The sequence below is a fragment of the Capricornis sumatraensis genome, chromosome 11 (assembly GCF_032405125.1).
Source record: "Capricornis sumatraensis isolate serow.1 chromosome 11, serow.2, whole genome shotgun sequence".
NCBI lineage: Eukaryota > Metazoa > Chordata > Mammalia > Artiodactyla > Bovidae > Capricornis > Capricornis sumatraensis.
The window spans coordinates 49,640,586-49,659,388 of record NC_091079.1 but is presented as its reverse complement, the minus strand read 5'-3'; the positions used below and the strand labels follow the sequence as shown (position 1 = coordinate 49,659,388).

The following is an 18,803-nucleotide window of genomic DNA, read 5'->3' as shown; positions in this document are numbered from 1 at the left end:
GCCAGATGTAGTGAAGTATAAGAAAAGCCAAAAGTGCTAGGCAGATTCCTAACTCCTGTGAGAAAACAAGAAGAAAGCTTCACTGATATTATCACAAATAATATTTTCATCTTCATTCAGATGGATTTTTCATTTTCATTTCAATTGTGCTCCTATCTTGGGTAATTATTTTTCTGCCTGACTCAACGTCCACCAAGTATATAGGGAATCCCCAAAACTTTCTAGAAATAAACTTCCCATCTGTCTTTTAGAAAACTTTCTACTCCTTTTACAACCTAAAACAACCTTCAAAGATTTCCTCACACCAAACATATCTTTTTTGTCATTTTTCATTTGTGAAAATAACTACATGGCACAAAAGCAATCCATCTTTGAATTTTCCAAAAATCATTTCCATTTATTACCTCACGGAAATCGAGGTTCACTTGAGCAGATAGTTAAGACAGTAAGAATTTTATGATTTTTGAAAAAATGCTGTTTGTTGTTGAAATCACCTGATGACCCAGGAGCACGGAACTCGAGCATATTTTTTTCCGCCAGTCCCTGTCTGGGCAACACCCACACGTCATTTAAGAATACTCATGGGTATGAAGTAACCATGAACATTCTTCTTTGTGAAGAAATTGTAGAAGATTTCTTCTATGGAATCTTCTTTGAGCCATGCAAACATCTAGCCCAGTGTTAGGAAGAAGAAATGAACTTCAAACTTGCATTTTGATAAGAAAAAAAAAGTATTAAATGACCCCTTAAAAAATTCCAAAGGAGGGAAGTCTGTACTTTTCTGCTCCCAGCAGCACATGCGTAGGAAGCACCGGTTTAATAAAGCCAAAACTATCTTTGTCCAGCCTTCACCAGCTCTCTCCCAAAACCAAAACCCAAGAGTCAGAGGTTATTTTCCAGAGCCGACATAGAACTTGACTCAAACGTGCCTGCTAGATGTGGGGAACGACACAGAAGCAAGTGATTAGTCTTTGGAAGCTCAGAGAGGACGCAGAAAAGGCCAAACAAGGGCCAGTGGCCAGTGCAGAGGAGGACCAGGGACGCCAGGCAGTCACTGCAGACAAGCAGCTTTCACCTGCATGCCTAGGGGCCAGGCCCGCTTGCACTCCCGCCCCTGGGCAACCAGGTGTGAAGTCTCCACGCATGGGCAGAGTAAAGTCAAATTGGTGTCTCTTTCACTTCGTATCAGGCTTAGAAAAACAAGCCAACTTGGGGTAGATGAGTCGTTCCCCTTATCCCCCAGGCCCCAGGTTCTGTCCGCCCCTTCAGAAGCCCTTTCTCCTTGCTGCCATCCCAGCAGGACCAGGCGGCGCAGGGAGCATTCAGACCCCAGACCATTCATTGACACTAACCTGAGAAGTAGCTGCAGGTGAGCTAGCATCCTTACCACTCACTGCTGCCCTCTCCCTGGCTGCGGCTTCCGCCCCATCAGCCTTCCGCGCATGCGCATCCTCGGAACCTGAAGGCCCTACGCGCCCGAGACTTCCGCTCCCTGGGGCGGAAGGTGGGTTGGCGGTGGATTTCCGGGTCTGGCCTTTATACCAACTAGGGTAAAGCAAGGGGTCCGCAGTGTCCGTTGCTGCTGGGACTGGAGTTTCAGACTCTGTGGTCTGCTGGGAGCCAGTGGGCACCACCTCCCCCTTCACAGGATGGATAAATTAAAAGCAAAAAAAGAGAAAAGCAGTGGATTTTAGTTCCCTTCAGGTTTGCAAAGGGATAGCTCTCTGTGTGTGGGCCCGATCTAGTGCGTGTTTCAGCTCAGCCCACCCTCCACAAGGGCTCAGGGCAAGGAATGCAGCCAATATTCTTGTCTCAGCATCTATTTGTGCCCCCTCGTCTTTCCTGGGCTTGTCTCACTAGACTGTGGCCTTGGTCAGATAGATAGCAGAAGCCTAGAACAAAGTTTGCTTATAAAATAGCAGATAATGTAAGAAAGGGCAAGCTATTGACCAGAATTAATTTTGTATATTATACGTGGGTCCCCCAAAACCTCTTTTCTCAACCCTCAAATTGAAATCTAATTGATCAAACCCAACTGTCATTTAATTATCATACCCATTTCGATTTCAGTGCAATTGGTACACCCAGAATTTCAAGATTCCAGGAATTAGAGTCTTTTAGCTTAGTTTCCTATGGAGACAGAGCATAAGATATAATTCCATCTCTGAGTTCCCTCTTTGCAGTTTTGTTTCTATTGATAATTCCAATCCAGGTTGAAACCAGGACTTTTTTTTTGGATAAGTCTTCATTGCTCACAAACTCAATGGGTTGGGACTGTCAAAGGTGTCGTGAAGTCAGTACAGAGGCTTGAGAACCAAACAGTGACATCTTAGAAAACATAAAGTCAGCCACAGGACAGCCACAGACAGTGTCTGGGATGAGCTAATTTCAGAAGAAATTTTTAAAGACAATTCTGTCAACACATCATCTCATCAAATGACAGAGACATAGGAAACCTCAGCTTCCTTTATTTGCCCATTGACCAAAAGCTATAGTTCGGTTTCAGGATAAGCAACAGGGACATAAACTAGCATGGTTTCTCTATTTAGTTTCTTTATTACCTACAGAAAAATGGAAAATTCTGAAAATATAACCATTTTAATCTCTCAACCTATACACTTTATCTATACTGAGTCAATGCCATGCTCTCAGCTCTCTATGAATTCACATGTTAACTCACACATACACAATTGCTATAGATTGCCTCAGATTTAAGGGTGGGAAAATTATGTGAAACTGATCTTTCCAACCAGTTATAACCACAAAGACCCTGCTTAACGCCCTAGAAGACTTTCTCCCTGACACTGTGATGGCCCTAAAATCTCGTGTCCTCCATATACAAATGCCTGGCATAAGCATTTCCTTTACTTGAGGTAGAATAAATTGTTTGAGCTGCTCAGCAAGGAGGCACACCTGTGTGTCCTGCAAGAGGGAACTCAGAACTGAGTTACCTGTGTCACCGGGGCTTCCGCAGCAGGTAGCAGGGCTGGAGGGGGGTCCGGAGAGGAAACTGGGGATGCCTCAGGGGCAGCCTGGAGCTCCAAGGTCGGTGGAGAGGGCTCCAAGCCTTTCTCTGTACTTTCATCTCCCCCTGACGACTCAGTCTGGACGTCTTCCACTTCTTCCACTTCTACTCCCTCTTCTTCACCTTCTCCTTCTCCCTCTTCTCCCTCTTCTTCTTCATCTTCATCCTCTGATAAGGTAATGCGTTTTCATATTGTTATAATTACCATTGCAGCCATGAAAAACACGACTGGCCAATATCTGTAGCTTAGATTAAGGTCAGGGCTATGGAAATCCTCTCCATCAGACACTCGAGAGCAGCAGGGGGCTTGCACTTCCAGTTAAATGTGGACATGATGCTGTGCAAGTGGTCCCAGTCATCACCACCCTGCTTGCTCCCCTCCCCAGTACAAAGTGTGGTCCTCTCGACCACCGTGCACCATCCGCCTGACCCCCAGAGCCTGTTCCCATATCTATCATGTTCTGTCACCATCTGCCAGTTCCTGGAGGGCTGGGACTGTCACTTACTTTTTTCTATCAAATTAAATGGAAAAGCACATCTCTTCCTTATGTTAGAAGACACACAAACCCCTGGTCCTATTTAACGTCTCACCTCCTTTGTTCAGTGAAGGATGATTTTTGCCACAGTTAACGCTGTGACTCTTTGTAACCCACTGATCTGTTTTTTTTTTTTGGGGGGGGTGTGTGCTGTCTTCAATGTGGTTTATTTAAAATTAATTTTTATTGGAGTATAGCTGCTTTATACTGTTGTATTAGTTTCTGCTGTACAGCAAAGTGAATCAGCCATAAGTATACATCTATCCCCTCTTGTTTGGATTTCCTTCCCATTTAGGTCACAGAGTGCTGAGTTGAGTTCCCTGCATACAGTAGGTTCTCAGCTACCTATCTTATACATAGTATCAATACTATAACCCAATGATTTTAATATTTCCTCAGGCAATATTAATGATAGACAATATTAAGTAATTTTTAAAGAAGATCCATCCTGAAGATTTACTTCTAAAGTTATGTCTGTGGACACTGATATAAATCCATGGCATTACGGTGGTCTAGCCAAGGAGCCGTATCATCTAACTGAGCTTCTCTTTTCAACTATCTCATCCGGATCAATTTCCAAGAATGGGATTTCTGGGCCAGACGAGAGGGATGTGTTTATAACTCATTGAGTACATCTGATCACATAGCCTCAGTTTTATTTCCAGGTGTGACTTACTCTATGACTCACTCTATGACTCACTCACTAGTGAAAGTGCTAATGGTACAGTATCTAAATCCAAGTGTCTTCCATGTTTTATTTTTATCTCATCCTTAACCTTACAGCTGATGACACTTTACATCATTATCATAATGGCTAACACGTTGTGTACGGTTGAAGTTGAGATATTGGCATCACCATCAATTATTAAATATTTGATGACTCAGAGTTAATGCCCTATAGCCAAATGATAACAAGCACTGTGATAGGCAAAGCTAAATAAACAACATCCAGATTCTGTCAAGAAATAGAGTTTCATGTTGGATTATGATCCTTGTGAAGTTGTCAACATCCATTCTGGAGATGATCCTGAATCCCCCTTTCCTCCCACTAAAACCTTCTGCCACTTTCACACACCTGCAGTTTTGGGCAAATGGTCACAAGAATAACAAACCTCTGTAAAAATCAATTTCACGTATTATTTTTTCTTCTCTATTGAGGTTGACTGTGAAGTGGTTCATGTTCTCATAATCGTGTTCTATTTTCTCCATCTGAAATGCCTTCGATGCTTCAGAAATTCTGCAAAAAGACAAGTTTCCACTTTCTGTTACTGTGTAAAGTTTGATGGCATTGGGTAAAAATGAAAGATATACTTTTTTTCACAAAATGAAAATTACTTACTTTTGTAACAGGGTTTTGGCATTCTGTGAAAGCAAACAAAAGACAAGCCTCCTTAAATTGTTTTCATCAAAGATGTGTTGAGATTGAATTCTTTCCTTTGCTGTCCCTTAAACATCTCATAGCTTAGATTTTAAATGCTGTAAATAACCACTGTTTTCTATACCAGATCCCTCTTATATTTAAGCAATGCCATGGTCCCTTAAATATATGCTTGTGAAATAGTTTAAACAGATGGAGAGATAAGCACATATATTTTAGTTGAGAAGATAGATCTAAGTGAGATGTACAAAAAATATTGAAAATTCAATGACAGTCCTTCTTCAGCACCCACCGTCTTGGTTTGTTTCCTCTGGGGCCAGAGAGATACTTACCTGCAGAAACACTGCCATTTCTGGCTCATCCATGAACTGTATCCCCGATTCAACCAACTTTGACACGTTCTCCAAATGGTCAGAATATTTTTTGATGAGAGCACGGACATGTTCCAGCTTCTCCTCTTGAGTTCGGGTGATGACTTGGGTCATTTCATTCTTCCTCTCCTCCAAGATGCCATACAGGTAATCAAACTTCTCACAGAGTTCCTGTTTCTGTTTTCTGCAGCATTCCTGTTAGTTGGGTTAGCTAATGTTAGTGTTCAAAGAGTGGAAAAATCACATGGGCATTTCAGGAGAAAAGAAACTTTACTTATGTAGGATATTTTTTTTCTTTCCCCTTAGGCTATCCTTTCGGTATACATACCTACTGTGTTCATGTGTCGAAAATCCCATTTTTATCATACTTGCTGCTTAAGACTCTCCCCAATCAATCAAATTGGCCAAGTGGATGGATGATTTTGTTTTCTTTTTGATGAGTCATGCAGCTTGCAGGATCTGAATTCCTTGACCAGGGATTGGACCCAGGGTAGGGCAGTGAAAATGCTGAATCCTAACCACTAGACTGCCAGGAAACCCCCTGGATTATTTTTCAATCTTGTGTTTTATAAGTGGAGAATTTCATAGACATGGTTTTAAGTGTGGACAGGACTGAGTTTAAGTGTTGTAGTGGTGGTGGTTTATAGAATAGTTTTATATCTTGCTTTGGAATGAGTTTAAGTATGGTAGTGGTGGTGGATTAGTTGCTCAGTCGTGTCCAACTCTTTGTGACCCCAGGGACTGTAGTCTATGGGCTTCTCTGCCCATAGGATTCTCCAGGTAAGAATATTGGAGTGGGTTGCCATGCTCTTCTCTAGCGGATCTTCCTGACCCAGAGATCAAACCCATGTCTCCTGCATTATAGGCAGATTCTTTACCACCAAGCCACCTGAAAATCCCCGTCAGGTGGGATTCTCTTAGTCAAATAAGTGACTAAGTATTCTCTTAGCCAGATAAAAATTAGATAGCTTACGTCAGCCATCTAACATTGAGTGGTTTAAATGGAACAACTACTTTATTCCTATGTTATATTATTTCTGTTAATATCCTGCTCTTTTTAAAAAATTCAGTAATTTTATTTATTTATTTTTGGCCGTGCTGGGTCGTCGTTGCTGTGCAGGCTTTTCTGCAGTTGTGGCAAGCAGGGGCCACTCTCTAGTTGCAGTGTATGGGTTTCTCATCATGGTGGCTTCTCTAGTTGTGGCTCCCGGGCTCTAGCTGCATGGGCTCAGTAGCTGTGGCTCATGGACTTAGTTGCTCCACAGCATGTGGAATCTTCCTGGACTAGGGATCGACCCGTGTCTCCTGCATTGACGAGTGGATTCTTTACCACTGAGACCCTGGGGAAGCCCTTTAGTCTGCTTTTTAAAAATGATTTGTGTTATATTGACCCTTAATAAAATTACTGTCATTTTAACAGCAACTATCATTTGCTTATACTTTACAGTATCCAAAATGCTACCCCATGCACAGTGTGTACTCCTTTATTATTATATGACTATATATGGTGTAAAGCACTCATAATATTGCCTAGCATACAGTAGGCACTATGTCAATGTTTGTGAAATTTAGATTCCATTTTCCTTAATTTGAGTCGTTCAGTTGTAGAATTTTGAAGCTATGTGGACTATCAGAAGTGAGTGCATGTGTGCTAAGTCGCTTCAGTTGTATCCAACCTTATGGACTGCAGGCTGCCAGGCTCCTCTGTCCATGGCGTTCTCCAGGCAAGGATACTGGAGTGAGTTGCCATGCCCTTCTCCAGGGGAATCTTCCTGACCCAGGGATCAAACCACATCTCATGTCTACCTGCATTAGAGGGTGGGTTCTTTACCACTAGAACCACCTGGGGAGCCCGGACACTCAGAAGTAACCTGCTCCAAACCAATCATTTCACTCATGTGGAAACTGAAACCTAGCCGAGTTAAGTCACTTTCTCAAGTCATTTGCCATTTAGCATTGGTGCCTCACATATAGCCAAGGTTTCTGAACTCTTGGGTCCTTGCTACTCCAACCAAGTAGCTGTGATTTGCTTTAATTGGAAAAAAATGTATGTGAACCACTTATGAACTAAATATATGCCTCTTCACAAAGCAACCGTGCTGAAAGCTGAAAGTAGGCTTTTACAGGCAAGAAACCGCAAATTGTTTCAGAAGCATAGTCATTATAATTCTTTTAACAAGATTCCCTAAGTGCTTACTATGTATCAGTCATTGTAAGATCAAAAAACTTGTCATTCTTTCCCAGTGTTCAGGTAGATGGGAGGAAAATTATTGTATTTTCTACTTTCTAAGAGGAAAACCTCACTTCTGTTTTTTTTTTTCTTTTTCCTCTTGTTGAATGTGGCTTTATATAATTCTATGTAAAATATGTAAGAGTTAGACAACTCTGTTTCTGAAATGGGAAAAACACATGCTTATTTTTTGGAATTATGAAAATGGTACTTACAAAGTTTCAGAAATTCATTTAAGATGTTCAGGTTAACCTAATGTCATATTCAAATGAGAAATAGGTATACTCATGAAGATGAAATTCTATTTTTTACACATACTCTGAGGTAGAAGAAACACATGAGATATTAGCATGGTCAACCCTCCATCTTTCTGGGCTGTGAGACTTTCAAGGTGCTGTGAAAGTCAGTGAACACCAAACACTTCAGTTTATCAACTTGCCCCCTGAGGCAATTAGGGAACAGGTGTATATGCTATGGAAAAACAAACAAACAAACAAAAAACCACTCTCAGAGGCCACCTTGCTACTGATCGTGATTGCTCTGATGTCATATTCACTGTGCCTTTGTAAATGTGGACCTGGAACGCTTTCAGCAGAGTCTTTCTAGCAACCTAAAAATGGAATGGAAAACGTGAACCTCTGCATTATCAAAATGTTGGCAGACAGCACACTTTAAAGGACAGCTGTCACATGCAAAAGCATGATAGCAACCATGTTTATCTCTTCTGCACACAAAATAAATGTCCCCACCTCAGAGATTTCTCCTTGTTTTTGTCATAGCTTTTCATTTATTTGAGGAAAAAGACATGTATCTAAGCCCAGTTCCAGTCTGGGTACCTCCCCCACTTTTCTGTGTACTAACTGAATCAAGACATATACTTTCCGAACCTTCAAGATTACTTTTACAAATATTTTGGACTTCCCTGGTGGCTCAGATGGTGAAGAATCTGCCTGCAATGTGGGGGACCCAGGTTCGATCCCTGGGTCAGGAAGATGCCCTGGAGAAAGGAATGGCTACCTACTCCAGTATTCTTGCCTGAAGAATTCTATGGACAGAGGAGCCTGGCAGAGGAGTCCATGGAGTTGCATAAAGTCTGACACAACTGGGCAACTAACACTTTCACTTTTTCAAATATGATGCCTGTGGTTCCTATGAGTATAGTGTAGTGTGGTGTGGTGTGTGTGTGTGTGCACGCGCACGCATGCACGCCCACACACACGTGTTTCTGCATGAATGTGTTTAACAATTGAACTAACTTCCATCATAAATACACTAGGTGTTGGCCTCCAAGCATATTCTGATGCAAAGCCTCTGACTGCAACTTGACCTTCCTCCTGGTTCTGCCAGAGACAGTAACATTTATATTTATTTATATAGAAGAACAAATTAAAGATATCTGTAATACCTTAATGAAAGTAAAAATTCATCCCAGGACTTCCTTGGTGGTCCAGTGGTTAAGACTCTGTGCTTCCACTGCTTTGGGCACAGGTTTGATCCCTGGTCTGGGAACTAAGATCTCACATGCAACGTGGGGCAGCCACCAAAAGAAAAAAAAAAAATCCATCCCGTCTCTAGAGAGAAGTCAGTATTGGTAAAATATACCAAAAAGGGGTGAGGATATAAAGGGAATACTATTTTGCTCACATGGAAATGGTAAAATGATAGGTAGACTAACTATTTCTAACCAATCCCATAACATCTAGATGAAAAGAAAAAAAAATCAAATCATTTGGTTGCTTCTTTAGAAGCAAGTAGGTAACCTACAATATTTATCTTAAAAATACTGTTTAGATGTTGCCTTTATAGAAATGTTAAAATTGACAGGCTCTAATTTTTAGCCATTCTTATATTTTAGTGGAAATAAGAAAAAATAAGATGTGTGAATGCAAAGGGGTGCTTTTTCATGGAAAAAAAAAATCAACAGTAGGTGATCATATACTAATGAGTAGGTAGATAGCCTGTCAATCAAAGCAGCATTATTAGGTTTTATCATTAACTTTTCATTCAGTCAGTTCAGTTCAGCTGCTCAGTTGTGTCTGACTCTTTGCAGCCCCATGGACTGCAGCACGCCAGGCCTCCCTGTCCATCACCAACTCCTGGAGTTTACTCAAACTCATGTCCATCGAGTCAGCGATGCCATCCAACTATCTCATCCTCTGTCGTCCCTTTCTCCCCCTGCCTTCAATCTTTCCTAGCATCAGGGTCTTTTCCAGTGAGTCAGTTCTTCGCATCAGGTGGCCAAAGTGTTGGAGTTTCAGCTTTAGCATCAGTCCTTCCAATGAATATTCAGGACTGATTTCCTTTAGGATGGACTTGCAGTCCAAGGGACTCTCAAGAGTCTTCTCCAACACCACCGTTCAAAAGCATCAATTCTTAGGCACTCAGCTTTCTTTATAGTCCACCTCTCACATCCACACATGACTACTGGAAAATTTACTGAAGATTTACTGAGCCCAGCCCCGCCCATCAGAACAAGACCCAGTTTCCCCCTCAGTCAGTCTCTCCCACCAGGAAGCTTCCATAAACCTCTTATCCTTATTCATCAGAGGGCAGACAGACTGAAAACCATAATCACAGAAAACTAACCAATATGATCACATGGACCACAGCCTTATTGAACTCAATGAAACTATGAGCCATGCTGTGTAGGGCCACCCAAGACAAACAGGTCATGGTGGAGAGTTCTGACAAAACGTGGTCCACTGGAGAAGGGAATGGCAAACGACTTCAGTATTCTTGCCTTGAGAGCCCCGTGAACAGTATGAAAAGGCAAAATGATAGGATACTGAAAGATGAACTCCCCAGGTGGGTAGGTGCCAGTATGTTACTGGAGAACAGTGGAGAAATAACTCCAGAAAGAATGAAGAGACAGAGCCAAAGCAAAAACAACACTCAGTTGTGGATGTGACTGGTGATGGAAGTAAACTCCGATGCTGTAAAGAGTGATATTGCATAGGAACCTCGAATGTTAGGTCCATGAATCAAGGCAAATTGGAAGTGGTCAAACAGGAGATGGCAAGAGTGAACACTGACATTTTAGGAATCAGCAAACTAAAATGGACTGGAATGGGTGAATTTAACTCAGATGACCATTATATCTACTACTGTGGGAAAGAATCCCTTAGAAGAATTGGAGTAGCCATCATAGTCAACAAAAGAGTCAGAAATGCAGTACTTCAATGCAGTCTCAAAAATGACAGAATGATCTCTGTTCATTTCCAAGGCAAACCATTCAATATCACAGTAATCCAAGTCTATGCCCCAACGAGTAATACTGAAAAAGCTGAAGTTGAACAGTTCTATGAAGACCTACAAGACCTTCTAGAACTAACACCAAATAAAGATGTCCTTTTCATCATAGGGGACTGGAATGCAAAAGTAGGAAGTCAAGAAATACCTGGAGTAACAGGCAAATTTGGCCTTGGAGTACAGAATGAAGCAGGGCAAAGGCTAATAGCGTTTTGCCATGAGAATGCACTGGTCATAGCAAACACCCTCTTCCAACAACACAAGAGAAGACCCTACACATGGACATCACCAGATGGTCAACACCGAAATCAGATTGATTATATTCTTTGCAGCCAAAGATGGAGAAGCTCTATACACTTAGCAAAAACAAGACTGGGAGCTGACTGTGGCTCAGATCATGAACCCCTTATTGCCAAATTCAGACTTAAATTGAAGAAAGGAGGGAAAACCACTAGACCATTCAAGTATGACCTAAATCAAATCCCTTACAATTATACAGTAGGAAGTGAGAAATAGATTCAAGGGATTAGATCTGATAGACAGAGTGCCTAAAGAACTGTGGATGGAGGTTCGTGACATTGTACAGGAGGTAGGGATCAAGACCATCCCCAAGAAAAGCAAATGAAAAAAGGCAAAATGGCTGTCTGAGGGGGCCTTACAAACTTTCCATTGGCTCACCCTTTCCTCTGGCATTTATTCCTCTCTGAAAACAATCTTATTTGTTTGTCTTACTGTCTAAACTCCTCCTCTGGAATAAACCCTTCTGAGTACAGGAACGTTTTTTCTGTTTATCTCATCACTACTCCAAAGCATTGTCTGTCAGAATATGGTATATAATGTACATGTGAGGAACACGGTCTGAACAACTGGATGAGTGAAATATGACTTGTATTTAGGAATCGTCAGCCCTCACTCACAAGTTTCTATCAATACTGTGTTCTCTTCCAAAGGCATGTATTTAAGCGGATGCTCAAAACCTCGTCTTCATTCAACACTCAAAAGAAAACAGCAAAAAATAGCTAGGAAAAAAAAAATAGCTAGGCAATTTCAGGGACAACATTTAACTCAGAACAGGTTTGGTTTTTTAATCTGTACAATAGGAGATGGGCCTAGATGATTGCTAAGGTCCCTTCTGACTCTGCAGTTCCAAAGGCTCTACAACTTTAGGTAAATGTGGAGATATTTGGAGTCTTCAGACTGTGAAGTGCCTCTTTATACATAGAACACTGTTTTCCACGTGGGGCAAGTTTTAGAATGATCATCAACAGCACTGAAATGTGAATTATACATTCTAGCCCAGTGACGTCAGTCCCAACTTGGGACCGTGCCATGGCCGTGACAGGAGAGCCTAAGACAATTGTGTCTACCGCTCTTGCCATGTAGGGCGCATGACTCTGTGACCAAAATAGAGCTGAAGATAAGCTCTGAGCCCTCCACTTGTCGCTGAGCAACTGTGACTCGACCCAGCCCATTCATATCTCCACCACATTCCTCAACTTTCCAGACACCTTTGTTCAAAACAGCGGCTCTGGGTCTGGAAGGGTCCACCTAGCCTCGTTTGACACAGTACCTCCAAATTACCTTCATTAAGCCAAACAGAGTTTCATTCCTTCTCCCCTCAACACCTGCCCCAAATCAGACAGGAGGTTAATCGTGCTCAAGAAAAGCTATATTAAAGTAGGATGATTCTCCTGAAGAATTCAAGGCCAACCCCTCATTGGTAAAGCCCAATTCTGGTCATGAACACATGAGAGAAGCCCCATGAGTGCAGACTGTAGGATGATAACCCTGGTCTCTGACAGGCTTCCCTAGAAGAGGGGCAGACAAATCAGAAAACCACCACCCCTCGAGGGACATAGACTGGTGTTCGGCCTCTCCTCCACCAGCTCAGCACCTCTGTGCAGCAGAAGAAATCTGTTCAGTGGCCAGGGGTCTCAGGACTCCTAAACTGAGGCTCTTTCCCACCACATGGTGTTGCCACCCACTTCATGTCAGAAGAATAACTATGCTATAACTTAAGGTGTTCCTGGCATTAGAGGTTTCCTGGGCTAGTCCAGATCATTTAGAAGATCCTTGAGAAACCCTCCAAAGGCTGACGGTCAGGTGTACCAGCCCTGACTTGAGCCCCTCGAGTCACTGAAACCACAAGACCAGCTCAAGGCCAGCCAAGCAGCTGTTTGACTCACTCTAGTCTGCTGTGGAGAGTTGGCACCCTTCCTGGAAGGGGCCCAGCCTCCCTCTGTCGCCAATATTTCAAGTTATCACAAAGCCCCAAAGCATAGAGCTAATATCTACTTCCATTCATTTTCAGTTTTTCCCACTGCAGGGAGTTGCTTCACCCTGCCATCATAATTGGTCAAGATCTTGAAGCCTTATTCTGCTGCTGCTGCTGCTAAGTTGCTTCAGTCGTGTCTGACTCTGTGCGACCCCATAGATGGCAGCCTACCAGGCTCCCCTGTTCCTGGGATTCTCCAGGCAAGAGTACTGGAGTGGGGTGCCATTGCCTTCTCCCGAAGCCTTAGTCTAACACCATTTAAAAGATGCTCCAGTAGCTCAAATGATTATTAGCATCATTAGGTGAAGTATGCTCTTTCCAAGTGGAGTGTGAGAACAATACAAGGTAACACTTTGGGAGCCCCCAGCATGTGCTTCTTATCCCACTTAGTGATCACAGCAACACTGTAAAGAGTTTATTAACCCTCCTGTACCACTGAGGCAGGTGAAGGACTGGAAGTAGAAGTAACTTGCCCAAGGTTATAGCATTAAGTGGCACAGTTAAAATTCAAACCTCTGAAATATGTTCTTCAAGCATCTGTTAGGCTGCTTTAAAAATTCTGGCCTGCTTATTAAAATTATTGTTATTATATTCATTACTTCATATTTGTAACTGCATGGACAGTGTCTCAAAGCTGTTCAGGTAAAACCACTGTTTTGGAGGGACTTCTCTGGCAGTCCTGTGGATAAGACTCTGTACTTCCAATGAAGTGGATGTGGGTTCAGTCCCTGGTCAGGAAACTAAGATCCCACATGCTTGTGTGGTGTGGCCAAAAAAAGAAAAAAAAAATCACTATTTTGGAAATATAATGGATTTGTTGTCATTGCAAAATCATTGGAGGATTTTATTAAAGGTGGTAGTTTTCAGATACTGGAAAAGCTCAAGATCAAATATTTTTAGCTGTTTCCCCTAGATGGGCATCCACACAGAACAAGATTATTTCTAGCCTTGCTGCCTGGGGAGGGCTAGTGCGAATAGCCTGCTCTTTTGGTTTTCTGGTGACCTTTCAGTAGTCATGTATGGATGTGACAGTTGGACCATAAAGAAGGCCAAGTGCTGAAGAATTGATGCTTTCAAATTGTGGTGCTGGAGAAGACTCTTGAGAGTCCCTTGGACAGCAAGGAGATCAAACCAGTCAATCCTAAATGAAATCAACCCTGAATATTCATTTGAAGGACTGATGCTGCAACTGAAGCTCCAATACTATGGCCACCTGATGCGAAGAGCTGACTTATTAAAAAAGACCCTGATTCTGGGAAAGATTGAGGTTAAGAGGAGAAGGGCACGACAGAGGACAAGATGGTTGGATGGCATCATCAAATCAATGGACATGAGTTTCAGCAAACTCTGGGATATGGTGAAGAACAGGGAAGCCTGGTGTGTTGCAGTCCATGGGGTCGAAAAGAGTCAGACACAACTGAGCACCAAAGAACAACAGGATAGGTGCCTTTTGTAAAGACAAGGGGGAAGGAACATTTTCCAAGAATGAGGAATGAAAGTCAAGCACATGTTTCTGGAAGCAGAGAGCTCCTGAGGCAGTACAATTCTCCACCACCACCAGCAGCCCCCTCCCCTGTCCCAGTCTGTTCCAGAAGAGCTCCAGGTCTGGAGAGGTAAATACAGCTTAAGATCATGCTGGGCTTGTCTAGAACAGCCTGGAAGGCCCTCCAACAACCTGCCATCACGAGCTCTGAGAATGTCTCAGAGCCAGGAGGACTAAGAAGACCACAGTTCCTCCATCTACCTTCAGCCCACAGCAAAAAGGGAACGCCACTCCCCACAATGCAGTTCAGACTGCCCTTCATGACTGCGATCCATCTCAAAGCCACTCCTGTCGCCACTCAAGCTCACATCAGTGGCACACATGATTTGTAAAGCAAGAATCCCGAGTAGGTCTGACTCTAAGCTCAGCATCTCAGGGGCTGGTCCTAGGCCGGGTGCTTGCTCAGCCTAACCCTGCAAGACATTACATGATTAGGGACAAAATTAGACATCACAAGGAACAGGCTACACTCAAAGGGCAGGTGTCGGGGCCCCACAGGGAGAGGGCGTGTAATTAGGGAAGCATGGTGCCCACCCCTAGGGCTGCTCTAGTTCCCATCCCTGTGGAGCTCTTCATCAATCAGAAAAGAGAATGCTTCAACAACAGCACCCCACCCTTTGGCTGGGAGCCACGCATGGCTTCTCAGAAGATGTTTCCAGGCAGGTGGTGAACGGAACCAGAAAGGAAAACAACCAAGCCAGGAAGGACAGGAAAAAGAGACACTCTGGGACCCTGGCCCTGGTACAGAATTCACCTGCATCGCAGGGGAGACCCTCGTGTGCTTCACTATGCAACCCAGTCCAGTATCCTTGCCTGGAGAACTCCATGGACAGAGGAGCCTGGCGGGCTATAGTCCATGGGGGCGCAAAGAGTCGGACATGACTGAATGACTTAACACACACATGTACCAATTTGCAGTCTTCATGATTTACAAATCATTTTGAAGCCTGGAGGGGGACGATGACACACATTCCTCCAGGGAACTGTGAAAATACTTGTAAAAGGGTGTCTATTCACCCAGTGTTTTTATTAGGAATAAGAGGGGTGATAATGCTGACCTTCATGCCAGAAATTTCATCCTGATATTGACACTAACTCCTCCCTGCAGGCAGAGCTCCAAACCGGTTCCTTCTCATCTTGTTCTCAATGAAAGAAAACCAGCGGCTTCCTTTTGTGCCACTGACCAGCCTCCAGGAGGAAAACCTGCTGTCAAGTCTCTCCTCGTCCTCAGTGTCCTTTGACGCTGTCTGAATAGAGCTAAGACCTTTGAACTTGCTCAGTGGCAGTGTGTCACCCAGGGCTTTTCTTGTTTTTGTTTTCCAGCCTCAACATGTAGACAGAAAGCCCATTCCCCTAATGAAGGTCTCTGATGAAGGTCTGAGTAGAGATGGGTATAGAGATGAACTCACTGCCCACAAGCAACACACTCCTATTTATACACTCAAGACTCAGGGTGGTACCATACCAAGTGCTGATTCATGGCCTAATGATAAAGTCATACTTGGCCTTTTCTGTGAATAAGGAAAAAGGAAAAAAAAAAAAAAGTTTGTCCATTGTAGAATCTCTTTGAGCTCTTCACCAAGAGGAAACTTTCCTTCTATAAACCAGTTCCAAATCCATCATGAGTCTTTTCAGGAATATGAGTATGGAGAAGAGAGGGTACTGACTTCAGTGATGTGTAAATCTAAAATGAGATGATGTCCTGAAGTTATCTAGGAACAAGCCTTTATCTTTTGCCATAATTCACCTTTCAAGCAATAAAATGGTCAGATTAGGGTATTTATCAGGCACGCTCCATATGCCAGGCACTGTGCTAAGCATTATGCTTATGCTTATTTAACTTTTCATGGTTAAACTCTATAAAATGGATGCTTAGTTCTATTTTCCCAGGAGAAAACTGAAGGAATGAATGTACATGTGAATGGATCTTAAAGCATAATGTTTAGTTTAAAAAAAATTAGGCAGAATGAGAAGTACAACACACTACCATTTATAAAATTAAAAGACATGCAGCTAGAAATACACATTTTGTAAGAATACAGGTAAATGGAACACTGGGCTTCACTGGTGGCTCAGCAATAAAGAATCTGTCTGCCAATGCAGGAGACGCAGGTTCAGTACCTGGGTCAGGAAGATTCCCTGGAGAAGGAAATGGCAACCCACTCTAGCACTCTTGCCTGCGAAATCCCTTGGACAGAGAAGCCCAGTGGGCTAGAGTCAATGGGGTTGCAAACATCGGATACGACTTAGAGACTGAAACAACAACACCATGCAGCTCAAATCTGCACACAACTTTTCTTAAGTACCAAACAGCATTTTTTAAGACCATTTGGATTCCCACAAAAATTTTTTGCTTTAACAACACTCATTGTCATTACTTGGAAAATGATTTTTTATTTTAAATTTGGCCATGCCACGTGGCATGTGAGATCTTAGTGCTTGGACAGGGATTGAACTCAGAACCCCTGCATTGGAAGTTCAGAGTCTTAACCACTGGACTACCAGGGAAGTCCCCAAATTGATATTTCTTGTAGCTAACCCTTTAAAATGGGGTTTCCCAAGAAACACCACCACATGTAACCACCACCTTGATAAATGTGGTAAAATCTGCCTTGTTCTCTTCCTGTGCCAGGAGGTGAATATTTTAGAGACACATCAGGAAGGAGGTTGGGCTGCCCAGGTGGCTCTAGTGATAAAGAACCCACCTGCAATGCAGGAGACATAAGAGATGTGGGTTCAATCCATGGGTCAGGAAGATCCCATGGAAGAGAGCAAGGCAACCACTGCCTAGAAAATCCCATGGACAAAGGAGCCTAGTGAGCTATGGTCATAGGGTCATAAAGAGTTGAACATGACTGAAGCAACTTAGCATGCACGCATGCAGAAGGGAGGTCATTCTATAAGGAAAGACTGAAATGTTGGAGCAGGGATTTCTACGGTTATGTCGAGGGAAACACAAAACCCCAAGAGCTTACGCGTGGCTTACCTTCCCTTGAAGCCACTTGACTCACCTCAATCGTCTTACAGGTGCTCTCCAGCTGGCTGATCACCCCCTGGACCCGATCGTTGCTTCCCACTAGGACAGCAATGCCATCACTGAGCTCGGACTAATGGAGAGAAAAGAGGGATTCAAGATTTTAGGGGCTTTCTAGTCCTCCACTGATTATGGGTTCATCTTAGTACTACTGTTCTTGTGAGTTCTCAATTTAGGGTCCACAGAACCCCCTAATGAGGAACAGTGAGGCTGGGAGGTCTGAGAATCTCCTAATTTATAAATAAAATCCTGGAAGGATGGGTATATAAATGCATTTGTCTGGGAAGAAGCTTCACAGTTTTCATCAAATTCTTAATGAAGATGGTGACCCTGCCAAAAAACATTAAGAACACTGAATTATAGGCCATAGACAGCGAATAGCACATTCAAGCTAAATAATTCTAAGAACTGTTTATAAATTGAATGGAGACCAATATGTGACATCAGGGGTCCAACATGAATTATTCGGACCTTTAATTATTTGAATTATAGTGCAGCTCAGGATCATTTTTTTTTTTTTAAGATTTACATATTTATTTTTGGCTATGCTGGGTCTTTGTTGCTGCATGCAGGCTTCCTCTAGTTGCCACAAGTGCAGGCTACTCTTTGTTGTGGGGCACAGGCTTCTCATTGCAGTGGCTTCTCTTGTTGCAGAGTGTGAGAAGTAGTTGTGGCACACGGGCTTAGTAGCTCCACAACATGTGGGATCTTCCCTAACAGGGATCGAACCCATGTCTCCTGCACTGGCAGGTGGATTCTTAACCACTAGACCACCAGGAAGCCTTCAGGATTAGTTTTACTAGGGAAATATTTCATTTATTCACCAAATACCTGTGACGCACCCTTCTCTGTACTAAATGCAAACAAATACTCATATACTAGACTCAGTCAGTATAGATTTGAAACTAACATTGCACTGTTTCTAGGAGAAAACATTTTTTTTAGCTTAAAATTCCCCTCAGGCTTTTTTGACCTGAAGCGATTCCACTGTTCATACTTAGGGAATGAATGGGACTCGGGAAACCTACATGCTTGGTCCAACTCTGCCTTTTAGCTTCTCTGTGATGTTGGGCAACTCTGTAATCAGTTTGGACCCTACTTGTCTCATACATAAAGTGAGAAGACTGGACCAGAACAGTGTTTGTAAAACATTTAAAGCTGC

General features: G+C 42.9%; 1 protein-coding gene across 3 annotated transcripts in view; it reads right to left on the bottom strand.

The window, feature by feature from the left end:
- Positions 1–18,803, bottom strand: part of TRIM55 (tripartite motif containing 55) — a 46,279-nt gene that overhangs the window by 16,384 nt on the left and 11,092 nt on the right. The window contains exons 4-9 of one of the 3 annotated variants that reach the window (XM_068983735.1): positions 17,619–17,714; positions 5,272–5,505; positions 4,901–4,923; positions 4,674–4,798; positions 2,952–3,193; positions 1,353–1,640 (exon numbers count right to left, since the gene is read on the bottom strand). In XM_068983735.1, the coding sequence (XP_068839836.1) occupies positions 1,353–1,640; positions 2,952–3,193; positions 4,674–4,798; positions 4,901–4,923; positions 5,272–5,505; positions 17,619–17,714 (1,008 nt within the window). The remainder of the gene's footprint in view (positions 1–1,352; positions 1,641–2,951; positions 3,194–4,673; positions 4,799–4,900; positions 4,924–5,271; positions 5,506–17,618; positions 17,715–18,803) is intronic. The other 2 variants (XM_068983736.1, XM_068983737.1) reach the window with 2 other exon arrangements.